The following is a 16,686-nucleotide window of genomic DNA, read 5'->3' on the forward strand; positions in this document are numbered from 1 at the left end:
TGTTGAACCGCATTCAGCCCTCAAAACAAACTGATCTCAGGACAGTGCTTGACATTGTTCAGGTTAATTATTATTAAAAAGATTCTGCTGCAGAGATAAAGTGTTGTGTGTTTATGTCTGCAGAGTAAAAGTAAGTATGATTCAGTTATCTGACACACCTTCACAAAGATATTCAGCTACAATTACAGTTAATTTAATGTGTTACTTCCACCTAAAGCACTGAATAACGCTGATACCCATGAAAGGTGATGTTCGTTTTATAAGTTTCGTGTTGTTTTGTCTCGTCACCCAAGTCAAAGGAGTGGGCGTCTTCTGCCTCTGAATGCATCAAGACAGAGAGAGGCAGGAAACCAATTGATATTGTATGCAAAATAAAAGCATGAGGTTTTCACTTTGGACAAAAAAAAAAAAAGTGTGTAAAACATCATGAATCTGTATTTAATAACTCTTAATTCAAGTAGAAAATACCTCAAAATCGTCATATCCTAAAATGTGAATATATAAGTATCGTGGGTTGAACATGATTGTGCTCATTTTGAGGAGTGCACAAAGACTTTTCATCTCATTTTATTGATTTTATGTTCATATTTTATTGTGTTTCTTTGATGCACTTATGTAAAGCACTTACTTATGTGACGGTGCTATGCAAATAAAGAAACTATTAAATGTAAACGGGAGGAAAATGGTGCAAGGTTGCAAAGTGCAAAGAGTACTGCAACAAATATTTAGTGATTAATGTAATAGCTTACTTTTCATACATGAGGTAGGTGGTTATGTCCAGCATATGCATGTCATATACAGTGTTTACATGGTGCTTAAATTTTTATTTCATCAGAGTTGTTGATATGTACATGTTAAAAATCTGTGCGCATTTAAACCCTAAAATATATAATTTAGTTATTTATAATCATGAAGCAATAAATAACTAAGCTACAGATAGGTAAATGCAAGAGGAAATAAACACACTTCTGCGTTGGGTCTTTTATTCTGAAAGTATCGACAGGTGGAAGTCGTGTCATGGATGAACTTGATCTCATGTTGATTAAGTTTCCTCTTGCACTTGAAACATGTCTGCAGGGAAAGGAGGAGATATCTTGTGCTTCTTTATCAACGGGAAAAAGGTACGTTCCGTATTTAATTAAGTCTTAAACAGTGTGTCGTGTAGTAGTTACTATTAGATTGTTTAAACTAACTTCCGCCATAAATGTTAGTTTTCAAGGTGATAAGATGTTTTCATCAACGTTACTGCTGATAAAAGTTCGTTTAATTACTAATAAGTAGTTTTCAAGGTTTGGAAAATGAAAGCAGTCAGTAAGCTACATTAAATGAAAACTAGTCAACGAAGTGCAAAGTGAATAAGAGGTGTTACCGGTGACCCCTCACGCTATGTTAGTTCAGGTGTTGACAAAAAAACCCTCACCTGAACGCCACATCTCACTGAAACTGCTGTCACACCTGCTTTATAATGACTAGAAAATACAGTTTGTGAGCAGGTTTTTTTTTTTTTTTTTTTTTTGCCTTTAAATGAAACTGTGTGGCTGCAGGGAACCTCACCTTGAATTTACATGATGTTTGTTTTGCAGCTGCAAGGAATAAAAAAAAATAATCTGCAGCTCTCCTGAGTCACGTTTCCAGCATAAATGACCCATATTTGCTTGTCTCAGCTTCCAAAATTGAAGTATTTTCTGCTTTTTCTGGCCACATGTGATGCTAATTTGATTTTCTTTGGGTTCCGGATTGGTGCTCAGAGAAAAAGAGACACTTGTTTGAGGCTCTGGGAATGTAGGAATGGCTCTGTGATGATTTAGTGACATATCAGATGGAATTGAGAAGATAATCTGCAGATCGATTGGCCCTCTCTCTTTCCTGTAAACATGGTGATTTGTTTGAAGCTTTTTGTAACTGTCCTTCCAGCAGAAGACGGAGAAAGTCCTGACATTTTTGTCTCTCTGTGACAACAGGTCACGGAGGACCATGTGGACCCTGAAACCATGCTGCTGTCCTTCCTCAGAGAGAAGCGTATCCTTCAGATCAGACTCAATCCCCCTCCAAAGATGTGTCTTTTTTGATCTGGTTGAATTTTATGTCGATGTGAGCACCACCTGCAGGTTGGTATTTCCTTGACTGTGGCTTCAGTGAGGTTGACTGGAACCAAGTATGGCTGCGGCGGCGGAGGCTGCGGGGCGTGCACGGTCATGGTGTCGCGCTACCAACCTGCTACTAAAAGCATTGTGTATCCTTTCAGTTTTGCCTCTCCAGGCCTTTGAGCACAGCTGAGGTATGTGTGCACAAAAACCTGACTGCAGTAAATCCTCTGAGTATGTCCAAATGAGTGCTGCTGCTATTGTTTGTGCAGACAAACTGCACCATATCTGTGTTCACTGGGTGCTTGGGAGATATTCATGCAGTAAAGAGAAACAGAAAAGTGCTCAGGTTTCCCCCCCGATGGACACACAGCTGTGAGGGAGCGGTCTGGGAATAAAAATGAGGTCCAAGGTCAGTATTTGTTCCAGCTGGGTGCAGCATGGAGCAGAAAATCAATTTGTTCAGCCATGGACATGGCTGGTTAAACTCCACAATGACAAAAAACTGTGGTCAGTGTATTCACTAAACTAGATTTTTCAAGAACAAGAGGGAGTCTGAGTGCGAGCTGGTTATCTGCCAGTGATTTCGGCATCCACAGCTGGGAGTTAACAGAATTTCCTTTCCTGGCGCCAAACCAATACAACATCTGTCCCAACCTTCGCTCTCCTGTGGCACATGAGGAGAAAATCAATCACTCATACAAATGTGGAACAGTTGCTGGACTGCACACTGCATTTCGCCCTCAAACTGTGATAACTGTCCATTTAACTTGGAATTAATAATAAATAGGAAAGGTGATTGTGGGAATAATCTAATCTTCTTTCCCTGTTTCTGTTCATGCCTTCGCGCTGGCGACGGTCATGACCCGAGGCGTTATGTTTTTGGGTTGTCCAGATGTCCTCTCAAGGATGAACCCATTGGAGTTTGGTGGTCAAAGGTCACTTAAAATATGACAAAATCTCACACAAATGTCCCACAGGATAAAATAAGGAAGTGCTGACATTTAATATCCGAAAGGTCAAAGCACTTGTGAGCAATTCGACCAGACTGGTTTCACAAATTGTGTGATGTAAGGTAGCTGAAAGTATCGAGTTTTTCACAAGGAAAAAGCAAAAATTAAAGAAAAGACAGAAACAAGGTTGGACACCACTGCGGTAGTACTATAGTGGCAGTGGTAGAAGAAGCATAAGTAGCGATAGAAGTAGTAGTAATAGTATCATTAGCAGTAGTTTTAGCAGTTGTAGTCCTAATGTACCTTCACCGCACTATCAGACATTACTCAGCTAATGCCTGCCTCCTGCCGCTCTGCCAGCTCCACGGAGCCGCCGTCATCACAGTGGAGGGCATTGGCAGCACCAAGACCAGGATCCACCCTGTGCAGGTTAGTACTGGAAGGCCTCGCTCGTGTCAGCCCTCTGATTGGCTTACCCTGACAGTCATTACACCTCACGCCTTTTTATTTATTGCTACTTCAACTAATCAAGCATAGATATTTACTGCTAGTTTTCTCTAAAGTTTTTTTCTTTTAACCTTCATTTCATTACTTTTTACTAAAAATAATTAATTATTTAAAATTAATTAATTATGTGCAAACCTAGAACTAAATGATTGTTGATGGTATTGTTGATGTTTGCAGGAGCGAATAGCGAAGGCTCATGGCTCCCAGTGTGGCTTCTGCACACCAGGGATGGTGATGTCCATGTACACCCTGCTGAGGAACAAGCCTCAGCCCACCATGGAGGACATCACACAGGCTCTGGCTGGTCTGTTTTGTTTCATGTTTTCTAAAATCTGTTACAATTGCATGCCCTGTAATGTTTAAAGGTATGAAATAAGAGATGTATATGGTGTATTTGTGCTTTTCTGTCCTTCTCTCACCTTTTCAACGCAGCATTGCTTTGTTCTAGTCATAATCCATATGTACAGGAGCACACACAAGTGATTTTTAGTATTTTCTAAGTATTGCACACAGTCCTTAGAAAAACAAGCTGCACCCAGCCCTGTCCTCATTGTATGTTGTTTTTCAGGTAATCTGTGTCGGTGCACTGGATATCGACCAATTGTTGATGGCTGCAGGACCTTTTGTCAGGTACAAAGCTCAGCCCTCGAATGTTTGCTAATTCAGGAATAACCCACAGTCTGCTCCGAGATGATGTTAAATATTAGAGTTTTATAGCCGACTGCAAGTGTTTCAGAGTTTCAGATCTGATAGCAAAGCAAAGGGTGGGAAAAGGTTGAGGAAAAAATTCAGCAGAAAGGCCTCAACAGTGGAGAATGCTTTTGTTCCCGCTGATAAAAGCCAAGTCATCTGACACGATGGGAAATGTGTTACAACATATCAATCAAAACAGGAAGCCAACTGCTGCCAAGCCAATGGAGGTGGAAGCTGTTGTCTCAATGGAGAGGAAGCTGCTGATGAATCAGAGCTTGTGAGTCTTCTTTGATGTTGTTCTTTAATCTTAATCTCCATGAATAAAGTCCCTTCATGCCCGTCAAGTAGGGTGAGATGTCATGTTTTGTTTCACCGAACAAGTCTTTCACGCCTCACTTCGCTCTTGTCTTGCGGCGCTGCTCTGGTGAATCCCCTCCGTGGTGAACGTCACAACCAGAGAAAGCCACAATTGTTTGACAAGGAAGAGTTTCAGCCACTGGACCCGACACAGGAGCTGATCTTCCCTCCTGAACTGATTGTAAGGCACAAGTTGTTTCCCATGGCAACACACAGTTCACTGACATTCATGGATGTTAGCCACATAATAGCAATGTTGCACGCCTGTCTCAAGTCTACATTTGATGAATTATTGATGCAACAAACTTACTCACATCATTAATAGTAATTTTGGTATAAATTTGGCACTTTGTCCACAGCTGATGGCGGAAAGAGCGAACCCAGCGACTCTCACTTTTTCGGGGGAGAGGATGAGCTGGGTGTCCCCCGCCTCGCTGGAGGAGCTGGTCCAGCTGAAGACCAGTAACCCTAAAGCCCCGCTGGTCCTGGGAAACACCAACATAGGTGAGCGGTAAAACCTGCTTTATTCATCCAGTTTCCTCGGTTCTGGGCCAGAGTCACGTCATCGCCAAGAGATCTTGGGACTCGAGAAGAACGTCTGTGAGGTTTGTGATCATATTCTGATCACAGTGATTAACATGCATTTTTCCTCAAGTGGATAACGTGTCTGGATCCAGATCACATTTTAATATCAGGTGTGAACGGGGTGTTATTCTTATGCACATTGAGACCAGCTGAACTCAACTCGGCTTTTTCTGCTTCATGTTGAAGGTCCAGACATTAAGTTCAAAGGCGTCGTGCATCCTCTGATAATATCTCCAACCAGGGTTATGGAGCTGTTTGAGGTCACTCAGACACCGCAGGGTGGGTAACCTTCCTGTGCACTTTACGTTGTGATGTAAAGTAAATGTGCCCGCAAGCAGGATAGATTTCTGACTGGACACATAAGAAAAGAGCACTGGTTTTTCTGCAGGCGTTTCGGTGGGAGCGGGCTGCAGTCTGTCCGAGCTTCTGTCCCTTTTGGAGAAGCTGGTTCCTCAGTTTCCGGAGGAGAAGACGGAACTGTTCAGAGCCCTGATCCAACAGCTGTGGAACCTGGGAAGCCAGCAGATCCGTAACGTTGCTGTAAGGACACTTAACTCCAACTTTGCTTGCTCAATTAGAAATTCTTATTCTTATTATTCTTGCTTTTATGTAATTAGTCTCTTGGGGGTAACATCATGAGTGCGTACCCAAACTCAGACCTGAACCCTGTTTTGGCTGCTGGGAGCTGCAAAGTGAGCGTCATTTCGAATGGTTAGTGGATGTTTTGATAGATCGCTGCTGTTGAGACTGTAGAAAAATGTGGATTCATGTCAGACGTGTTTAAATTTCTTCACCAGGAGGAAGACGAGAAGTTCCACTCAATCAAGACTTCTTTGTGAGCTTTGGAAAAACCATCCTGAAGCCAGAGGAGGTTGTTGTTTCTGTTTTAATCCCCTTCTCCAGAAAGGTAAAAAAAAAAAGTTTTTACATGCAGTTGTGTAGCTTAATTTTTTACAGTGCATCTTGTTTTAAAAGTTTGTCCCTTTTGTCTCACGTCGTCTGTCCTGCAGGGGGAGTTTGTTCGCACTTTCCGTCAGGCTCCCAGGAAGGAGAGCTCCTTCCCCACGGTGACGACCGGGATGAGAGTGCTTTTCTCGGAGGGGTCCAGAGTGGTTGAGGATGTCAGTCTTTACTACGGAGGAATGGGGCCGACCACCGTTAGCGCTGCCAAAACCTGCGCAGCCCTGTTCACAAGGTCTGAGTCATGCACTGTGTCAGGCACTGTGCAATTCATATTTTTGTTTTCCTTTCTTTTTTGATCCAAAGTGGATTTTCGTCCTTTTCCATCAGTTTCATTTCTGTCCTCTGTTTCTTCCTCTCATCTCTGACATTAAAACCTTGATTTATTTTGTTTCTACGAATGTGATTCCCATTTCCTTTCCTTTTCTCTCCACCTTCCTTCTCTCATTCCTTCCTGTCTCTTGGTAAATTGAAACTGGAAAGCATCTCCATTGTCAGCATAGGTGATAATAAAAGAAAGCAGACATGACTCGAGAGGCACTAAAAGCATCCTGTGTTTCCTTCAGGCCCTGGGACGATGAGACCCTCAGCCGGGCCTATGACGTCCTCCTGGATGAGTTGCTCCTCCCTCCTTCGGCTCCTGGAGGAAAGGTGGAGTTTCGTCGCTCTTTGGCTCTCACCTTCCTCTTCAAATTTAACCTGGAGGTCCTGCAGAAGCTCAGAGAAATGGTAGGACATGCCAACAAAAATGAAGTTTCTTGGCTTCAGGTGTAGATTTTTATGTGATGTCATTCAATCAAACATGGCAGATTCTGCGAGATATTTATACCAGAGGCTGACAAAGAGATTCTGCTCCTAGAATGTGATTACAGATGAGCTTCCTGAAAAGATGCAGATCCAGCCTTTACCCAGAGAGATCCAGCCCAGCCTGCAGGAGTTCCAGGTCAGGAAGCATCCCTCATGTAAAGCATTTTTAATACCAACTGTAAAAGTAAATAAACCCACCTGCTTCCTCTTCTTCTTCTGCAGCATGTGCCAGAGGGCCAGAGCAAGGAGGACCCAGTGGGACGTCCCATCATGCATCGCTCTGCCATCAGCCAGGCCACAGGCGAGGCCGTGTACTGTGACGACATGCCCAGGACAGACGGGGAGCTCTTCCTGGCTGTGGTCACCAGCTCTCGAGCCTATGCTAAAATCACGTAAGGAGCAAGCGAAGTTTCAAATTTTTTCCAGCCAACGATGTCTGACACACTCTTGAATGTGAATCTCTTTCGTCCTGCAGAGGGATGGATGCGAGCGCGGCTCTGCAGCTTCCTGGTGTCGTCGACGTGATCATGGCCAAAGATATTCCCGGGAAGAAAGTCCGCTCAATGTTTGGTTACGATGAGGAGCTGCTTGCTGAGAGCGAGGTAGAGTGAGTGCACACGCCTTTATGTTTTCGCTTTCATGGTGTGTGTGCGTGTGTGACTATAGGCACATTCATGGTGGATTATATATAATCCTCAAAAGAACAGAAATATATCATGGAAATGTTTGCCTGCAGGTGTCGTGCATTGGTCAGATGTTGTGTGCAGTGGTCGCTGATACTTGGGCGCACGCCAGACGAGGAGCGGCAGCTGTGAAGATCAGCTATGAAGACCTGCCTGACCCGGTTTTCACCGTAGAGGTCTGTTAGATGCACTTTCACTGTGACTGCACCACGACTTCACATCCGGTTTTGTGCATCATTTCACACTTATTACCTTCTATTTCAGCCTGACCAATTTAATATCTCTCGATACCTTACAGTTTAAATTCTATTTTGTGACTTGAACCAGAGTTTCCATTCACTTGTCCTGAAAAATTCCAATAGGAGATATTCTTACCTGTGTTTATGGACCCCATTGTCTTATGTTTTTCTGTTGAAATGGGGTCCACAATGTTTGAAACTGGTTGAAACATGAGAGGAGCACCATGTAGAGCCAGAATATTTTCACATCTAATTTGGGAATTATTTTCATTGGACATTATGACTTTAGAGATTTGAATATGTCATACTTTACACTACACACTTCTCACAAGTCAAATGTGTGAGTCTTCATCGCGCTCCTTCTTGTGTGACAGGAAGCCATTGAGAAGTCGTCTTTCTACAAGCCTCAGAGGGTGATCGAGAGCGGAAATGTGACCGAAGCCTTCAAAACCGTCGATCAGATTTATGAAGGTAAAAGTCTGTTTCTGCCCGTAGAAGAACATGCACGCCCTGAAACATGCTGTTTTTATTCATATTTCTGAATTCAAGTCATTTTTGTCTTACATTTTGCTCAAAAGACTTTGTGACTGCTGCTCTTCGTTTGGATTTATTTTTGAATCATCCAGAAGCGTTTTGACATCACCGTGTTTGTTTCCTCAGGAGAGATTCGTCTCGGTGGTCAGGAGCATTTCTATATGGAGACCCAGAGTATGGTGGTCGTTCCTGTCGGCGAGGAGGCGGAGTTCAGAGTTTACGTCTCCACCCAGTGGCCGACTTTAACTCAGGTACACAGATACAGAGAATGTATAAGATGGAATGTAACTAAGAACAGAATAAAGGTGTAGCAGTGCATCAGTGTGACGAAGAGCGCAAAGGTCTCCATCAGGAAGTCATTGCTAGTTAAAGGTGGATTGTTGTTGCCTGCTTTGTCTCATTGTCCTGGCTAAAGGATGCAGTAGCAGAGACGTTGGGCATCCCGTCTAACAGAGTCACCTGTCACGTCAAAAGGCTGGGTGGAGCTTTTGGCGGGAAGGTCACAAAAACCGCAATCCTGGCTTGCATTACATCTGTGGCTGCATGGAAGTAAGTCACAAAAACAACAAACAGGAACTGAATCTCTTAAAACAGACAGCGTATGAACATAAATGTCAGTAAATGTTCTTAAATAGTTTTTTAGTATTATTGTTTTTCTGCTCAGGACCAATCGTGCGGTGCGCTGCATCCTGGAGCGAGGCGAGGACATGTTGATCACAGGAGGTCGCCACCCTGTCCTGGGAAAATACAAAGTACGATAACGCTGTCTGGCTTTCATTTACCCGAGATAAGTCCTCCAATCCAACCTCCTCAAATCAAATCATTAAATGAATAACAGAGAAGAAGAAAAATCAGATTTCTTTCAAATTTAACAATCTGAGAAAGGAAATACGGGATCATGAGGGCTCATAATCAGTCATTGCTTCATTGTCAGGGGTCAGAAGCCAAAAGTCAGAGCCACTGTTACAAGTCATCCACTTTCTTCAGCTTTTTTAATGCATGCAGAGGCAGAGATGTAATCCTGCAATCAGCAATCCTGATGGCTGACTGCTGTTTGTTTCAGGTGGGTTTCATGAATGATGGAAGAATCGTTGCTGCAGATATCCAGTACTATGCCAACGGTGGCAACGCTATCGATGAATCTGTTCTGGTTGGTAAAAGCGACTGTTTTTTGTTATTTAACTTCAGGCTTCAGAAAGAGAGAAGGCGAAAGTCGAAAAAGCACGCCATTGTTGACTTTCATCTTCTTGCAGGTGGTGGAAAAGATTCTGCTTCACATGGACAACGCCTACAACATCCCCAACCTGCGGGGTCGTGGTACCGCGTGCAGGACCAACCTGCCCTCCAACACCGCCTTCAGGGGCTTCGGCGTGCCCCAGAGCATCATGGTCATGGAGAACATGATCAACGACGTGGCCATGGTGCTGGGACGCCCTGTAGACCAGGTCTTACTCCATGTTGTCGTAGCATACGCTTGATTTTTAATAATTTTGTGAATGTGAAAAAAAAAAAGCGTGTTCTTCCTCAGATTCGAGAGATCAACATGTACAAAGGGCTGTCAACCACCCCCTACAAGTTTGAGTTCAACCCAGACAACATGTGGCGCTGCTGGGAGGAATGTAAGGTCAAGTCTGATTACAGCGACCGCCGCAGAGCTGTGGACCAGTTCAACCAGCAGCACTGCTGGAAGAAGAGAGGCATGTCCATCATCCCCATTAAATATGGGATTGCATTTGGAGAGAGCTTCTTAAATCAGGTCTGTGGGATTCACTGTGGTCTTTCTCGACTTGCTTTGCTTTGTTAATTTCCACAGAAACTTCACTTTTGTCGTCTTTATTTTTGAATCGACTGTCATTGTGTTTGTCTGTGTGCGTAACAGGCCGCAGCTCTGGTCCACATCTATAAAGACGGCTCTGTTGTGGTCGCTCATGGCGGGACGGAGATGGGTCAGGGCATCCACACTAAGATGCAACAGGTGCTGTGACAAAATCTGCTGTTTTAATGTAGTCATTTTCTTTAGTTACATCCCTTTACAGGGATTTGATGACAATAACAACCGTCTGTTTCCTGCCAGGTGGCGAGTCGGGAGCTTCACATCCCGCCCTCTAAGATCTTCATCAGTGAAACTGGCACCAACACTGTTCCCAACACCTGCCCCTCTGCTGCCTCCTATGGTACCGACGCCAATGGCATGGCGGTCAAGGTGAAGTCCACTTCCTGCGTTTATTGCTGGTTCTTTTTGACCAACTTCTACCGCAGAGAACAGAATGTTTCATGTTCTTATTTCAGGCCTGACTGAACATCTTTCAGATGAAAATCATAATAATACAATCATATGTTTTCTTTCTCTCAGAATGCATGCCAGACTCTGTACCAGCGACTGGAGCCAATCAGACAGAAGAACCCCAAAGGATCATGGGAGAGTTGGGTATGATAAGAAAGGAAAACATGGATAATCAGTGATTGCTGTGGGAAAACTGGAAACTTGGGAGTTTACAGCATTTTAAAGGGATATTTTGGGCTTATTTTGGTCTGTCTGCCTCCGGTGTGGAGACACAGATAGAATCAGCGTAGAAGGTCTGCAGCAAAACCTATTTTAGCCACCTAAACCAAAGGTCCACCAAAGAAAATCAATATCAGTTTAAGTGGATGCTGAATTTTGAATATTTTCACTGCTTGACCTCGCTGTCTGACATCCTTTTTTGATTAGAGACTGAAGCCGTTCTATCGACTCCTTTGTCAAAAGCAGTCATTTTACCTTGCAGCACACAGGAGTTTCTGGTCTACTGCTGCCTCTTTTGGTTAGTTTGCTTGTCTTATTGTATGACTTTGGTGGATCTGAATTAAACCTCTAAAACACCAAATTCACACAATAACCCAAACAAACCAACCAGTCGAGGTAGCAGAGGACCAGCAACTCCCATGTTCTGTAAGGTAAAATTACTGTTTTTGTCAGTGGAGTCTGGTGACTTGAAAAGAGCATAGCTTCCCATCACAAAGGGCTGTCTGATGGCAACATAAAGCAGTGAAAATATTCCAATCATCTACTGTAGGTAATACACTACGGACTATGGAAAAGCCCCTCATACAACCTCATTTCAACAAAACCTAACATGTCTTTAATGAACACCAGCTAACAGACAGAATGTTACTTTGTTTTGTCCTCAGGTCAGTGCAGCGTTTTTTAAGAAAATCAGTCTATCAGCGACTGGATTCTACAGGTACGCCACAAATCGAGCTCGTCGGATTGAACGTACTTAAGTTTAAGTGACAGTAACAGCTTCCTGTGTGTCCTCAGGGGTCCAGACCTTTACATGGACTGGAACAAGATGGAAGGCGAGCCTTACGCTTACTTCACGTTCGGAGTGTGCTGCTGTGAGGTGGAGCTGGACTGCCTCACAGGAGACTACAGGGTCAGGCTGAACCGTATCATCCCAGCAGCTTTCATCTGAACTCTGAACGGACTCAGAATCTGAAAGAACTTTTCCCTGTTTTGGTTCTCGTAGACGGTGAGGACAGACATTGTGGTCGACATCGGCAGAAGTGTGAACCCGTCGGTGGATATCGGCCAGGTGAGACATTGTATGGTGTAAAAATCAAGCATTTCTGTGCTGCAGTGTCTTAAATATTTGCTGACATATTCCAGAATACATCAAATTGAAGTGGCAGATGTTCCTGCATATTTTCTTTTCACACTTTTGTGGTTCCGTAGAGGAAGTAAAGGTTTTCTTTCCTCTTTCCTACCATGCTGTCTTCATCGATCTGTCTTTCCTTCCTCCTCTCAGATCGAGGGGGCGTTCATGCAGGGTCTGGGTCTCTTCACTCTGGAGGAGCTGAAGTTTTCCCCCTCTGGGCTCCTGTACACTCGAGGTCCGTCTCAGTATAAGATCCCCGCCGTGTGCGACATGCCGCTTCGCTTCAACGTTTATCTGCTGTCAGACTCCCACAACCCCCTCGCCATCTACTCGTCAAAGGTCAGAGGTCATGACATAAAGAACTATAAACAGTCCATTTTTTCTTATGTTCGTTGGCCTCGTCTCAGACTTCACATCAGTCTGTGTAACATGTTATGTCCCCGCTGACTCTCCGGCTCTGCAGGGTATTGGAGAACCCATCCTCTTCCTGGGCAGCTCCGTGTTCTTCGCCATCAAAGACGCTGTGGCTGCCGCCCGCTCAGAGTCCGGCTTAGTGGGCCCGTTTCCTCTGGACAGCCCCGCGACACCAGAGAGGGCCTGTCTGGCTTGTGCCTCTCCGTTCACTCAGAAGGTAAAAGTGCTGAAATACTGACGTTCTGATTGTACAAGTTGTTTTATTGTTCGTATTATTGTTCGTATTTACTGATTGTATATTTTCAAGTTTTCTGTGTTTCTTTCAAAATGTTCCTTCCAAAGTGGGGCCTGCGGGCCAGAGTTGGGCCGCAATTATGTTTGATTTGGCCGTCCTGATGTACAGTACAGTAAAATACAGTACAATACATTACAGTACACTAGAGAAGTATACAATACAAAGCAAAACAATACAGTACAGTACAGTACAGTACAATACAAAACAATACTGTACATTACAGTACAATACAATATAAAACAACACAGTACAGTACAATACAATACAAACAATACTGTACAGTACAGTACAATACAATATAATACAAAACAACATGTGCTTGCCTTTGGCTCATGGCCCTCCATCAAGTTTCAGTTTTGGCCTTCAGAAGAAAAAGGTTTTGGTGTCCCTCAAAGAATCTGTTAAACCCTATTAAGATGAATGAAGCCATCATAACTTAAATTAAATAAAAGAAACATAAAAATGATTTGGTGTGTGTTCCTTAATGATATGAATTCTAAATGCTTACTTATTGCAGCATGAAAAGCTTTATTGCCTAAAGTATTTACTCATTGTGTCCATTCCAAAACATTTTAAAATGAGCACCACCAATCTATTGCTTTCTGTTCATTTTATATTTAAGTTTCTTTGTTTTGTTTTGTTTCCAGATTCCAGCCAGCAAACCAGGATCTTTCAAACCATGGGCTTTAAACATCTAACACTAAATCTGTGTTTTGTAATGTGATCAAACTGAAGCTAAATTGCACTAAAATGTAACCAACCGTGATTAAGTAAACCAGTCCCTTCACTAATACTCTATAAACGTTCTGCACATGTAAATCTTAAACCTACTAATGATGCTTTTTCATTGCACATGTATTCTCATTTTTCACCATGTATAATATGAAAGCGATGCTTTATGACCTCTTGAACTTCCATTGATTATAGTTTTGCTTGTGCTCTTATCCTGCACTTTGCTTTATCATTAACAGAAGAGTAAATCATGAAGCACTATTTGAACACACTCAATAAAGCCGGTGTCTTCATTCAGTTGCAGTAGACAAGCACAGAGCCACAGTTCAGCCACACTAAGCAGTCTGCAATTGTCTGTACACTAACAGATTTGTGGACCAAGGCTGATGCACCACGGCGCCGCGGTCCCGTCCGTCAGCGATGAGGCCTGCGACAGCGACAGGAAGTGCTGTTAATCAGGCGTGTGACAGGAGGAGGTTAGGAGATGCAAGTAAGCAGAGAGCGCTGGGTAGACATACCTGAGGGTGATGTTAATGTAACAGGCAAACATTTGGTCACATACAGTCAGATTTTGGGTCAACAGCTACATTATTGATGTGTTTAATGTTTTATCAGAATAAAAATGGCAGCCGTATCACAGATAGTTCAGGTGATATTTGTGTCTTAGCTCAGTATCTGTGCCGTATCTTCTCACCTAATGCATCTGAATAGGACTTCTTTAAAACGGCTAACAAAGGCAAATTTGTGAATTAAAATGAAGTAGATGGATTTTGGAACAGGTATGTTATAAGCATTTGGTTTGCTAGAAAGAAAGAGACCAGCCAAAGCTTCTACAAACAAGAAGTCACAGATACTCAATTTGTCGCCAGTTTATTAGGTACGCCTGCCTAACCTCTTGTAGCCACATGCTAAGATGCCTGCAAATCCATTAGTCTATTTAAAGGAAAGGAGGAATTGATCTTTTTCGATATAATTTGATAAGACAGAGAAAAGGACTAAAGTGAATTTTGCCTGATGGAGAGGAATGATGTTGAAGCCACTGTTCGGCAGTGGGCTGTAGTCCTTAAATGTGGCCAGCAGGGGGTGTTATATCACCTTTAATTTGGGCACTGGAGTTTGACTTGTGCACATGCCACAGTGCTTTGATTCACCCGTGTCCTGCTGGGAAGCAGACTGATGCATGCTGGGACGGCGCAGAAGATCAGCGGACGCCTCTGTTACCTGCTGCTGTCAAAGCTGACAAACTGGTCTGACAGCTGATTTGTTTGATCAGATAAAGAAACGCTGCAGATACAGAACTGTTGCATGGAGCTAATGTGGCACAAAGGATGCTTTGTTTAGTTCTGTGTTTGGTTCGGTGTTTTCATGCTGCCTGTGCCACCTGGAGGAAAGGTGAGGGGGACGGGTGAGAACAGATATCTGTGGAGGCGAAAGCCTAAAAGGTCAGTCAGTAGTAACATAAAGGTTGACGATGAGCTCCCTCAGGCTATAAAGCTGGTGGTAACTTTAAATAGGTTTATGATTTTAGACTCAGTTTTGACCAGAGGAGGCAGAGAAACCAGAGCTGAACCAAACCAACCAGTCTTCCCCCATGTCATGGCTCTGAGCTTAGAAATCTGTCCAGCGTGGATCACCAGAGGATGGTGGACTCCTTCCAGTGGCATCTTTGGTGAAAAAACATCAAAACAAAAAATCCAAAGAAAATCACAATCTGTTCCTCCTCTGTTTGCTCAGTATTTAACTATATTTAAATCATGAGAGCTCACAGAACAGCAGCAGTGTTTCGAGTTTCTGTGCATGTGTTGGTCATTTCTTAAACGTGCCTGCATTGGTGCTCATTATTGCTGTTAAATGCCAATGTCAGTGTAACTGTACCGATGGTTGTGTTGCTAACCGTGAGCAGAGCTGAAGGATGTTCGTCCTTCAGCTTCAGGAGGCAGGACAGCTCAAAAGAAGCTTCCACTCCTTCTCCTCCTTGGAAATAGAGAGCATCTCTTCTCCATAATCTGCAAGAGAAAGATGTATATTCACTCCATAAGACACATTATTACTTACATGTAAATATATATGCACTTACACCTGCACATTTTAGACAATTTAGCGCAGAAGAGATATATTTTTTACATTTTTTCATGCTCTTAAAGGCATAAATAGCACATCTGTGACTGCTGGTTGACCAGATGTCACTCAGTATTTCTTTAAATTGCAACGGTGTGTCCTGCTCTTCTGTAAAGCTTCTGTCTGTGCACAAATCTTGTGTTCACCACTATGTATTTAAGACATTACACCAACAGCAAGCCCATTATTTTGTGGAGACGGGCTGTGATTTAAGTCCTGAAGTCTATCTGCACTATCTAGGTTGAAGTAAAGTGAAAGTTCCCTTCTGACAGTCGGAATCTGTAGTTTGTCAATCAACCTTGACTTGTTTTTCCCTCCAAGAGCTTCCCTGATGATCTCCAGTGTGGGCTGCAGGATGGACGTCACCATCCCTGGAGTGCAGGACACACAAATCTCCTCAGGTTGCAGTCGTATCTGGACACCATGACAGGCCACACGTCCTCCACCTCCACAGACATATGTTTATAAGGAAGATCTCACTCTCATATTAGACAAATACACAAATTTAGCATGTATCTGCTGTTTTTGAATGCAAAGGACATCCAGTATGTCATCAAAAAGTTATGTAGTTTAGTTATATAGTTAGATAGTTTTCACTAAATGTTCTTGAAGTTATCTAAGCTTATCGTGACCATATCTCTTACGATGTGTCTCTGTATAAACTTTCAGAACAGTGCGTGCAAAGTCAACAGTTTCTCACCGGCTCCAGTAACTACATGGTATTTAACATTTAGCTGTATTCACACACTATCTGAAACATATTTTATTACATTACACATAATCTCGTATAAAAGTATTAGAAATAGAAAACAGGGAGGTCCTTTAAGAAACATCCGTATTTGTGGTCGTATCCAAATATTCAAAATTTATATTTCAAAAGGTATTCATTACAAATTAAACAATGTTAAAAAGAGTCCAATTAAGAGAATAAATGTGTTGTAATATTGTTGTAAAATGCCAAGCTACAGCTTCAGTGTGTGTCCGGTGGAAATACACTGTAGGTGTCCTCGCTTCCTCTTACAATAATTAAATATAAAAATAAATGCCATATTTCTTTTCCTTTTTCTTATTGTGGAACGGAAATCCCCGT

The 16,686-nt window shown here is 42.9% G+C and overlaps 1 protein-coding gene across 1 annotated transcript; it reads left to right on the forward strand.

The window, feature by feature from the left end:
• The first annotated feature begins 979 nt into the window (after positions 1 to 979).
• aox6 (aldehyde oxidase 6) lies at positions 980 to 13,968 on the forward strand. The gene is made up of 35 exons (XM_070994086.1): positions 980 to 1,121; positions 1,962 to 2,019; positions 2,137 to 2,233; positions 3,358 to 3,466; positions 3,722 to 3,848; positions 4,113 to 4,174; positions 4,437 to 4,514; positions 4,695 to 4,775; positions 4,954 to 5,098; positions 5,366 to 5,458; positions 5,568 to 5,719; positions 5,797 to 5,890; positions 5,977 to 6,086; positions 6,190 to 6,374; positions 6,706 to 6,868; positions 6,999 to 7,082; positions 7,169 to 7,338; positions 7,422 to 7,548; positions 7,683 to 7,805; positions 8,243 to 8,339; positions 8,529 to 8,653; positions 8,818 to 8,951; positions 9,067 to 9,154; positions 9,466 to 9,552; positions 9,656 to 9,847; positions 9,931 to 10,158; positions 10,282 to 10,377; positions 10,477 to 10,605; positions 10,756 to 10,830; positions 11,571 to 11,623; positions 11,701 to 11,815; positions 11,909 to 11,974; positions 12,188 to 12,376; positions 12,501 to 12,668; positions 13,394 to 13,968. The coding sequence occupies exons 1-35, from the start codon at positions 1,068 to 1,070 to the stop codon at positions 13,442 to 13,444; spliced, it is 4,005 nt and encodes a 1,334-aa protein (XP_070850187.1). The 5' UTR covers positions 980 to 1,067; the 3' UTR covers positions 13,445 to 13,968.
• Positions 13,969 to 16,686: the final 2,718 nt, after the last annotated feature.

The sequence above is a fragment of the Chaetodon trifascialis genome, chromosome 24, assembly GCF_039877785.1.
Source record: "Chaetodon trifascialis isolate fChaTrf1 chromosome 24, fChaTrf1.hap1, whole genome shotgun sequence".
Taxonomy (NCBI): Eukaryota; Metazoa; Chordata; class Actinopteri; order Chaetodontiformes; family Chaetodontidae; genus Chaetodon; species Chaetodon trifascialis.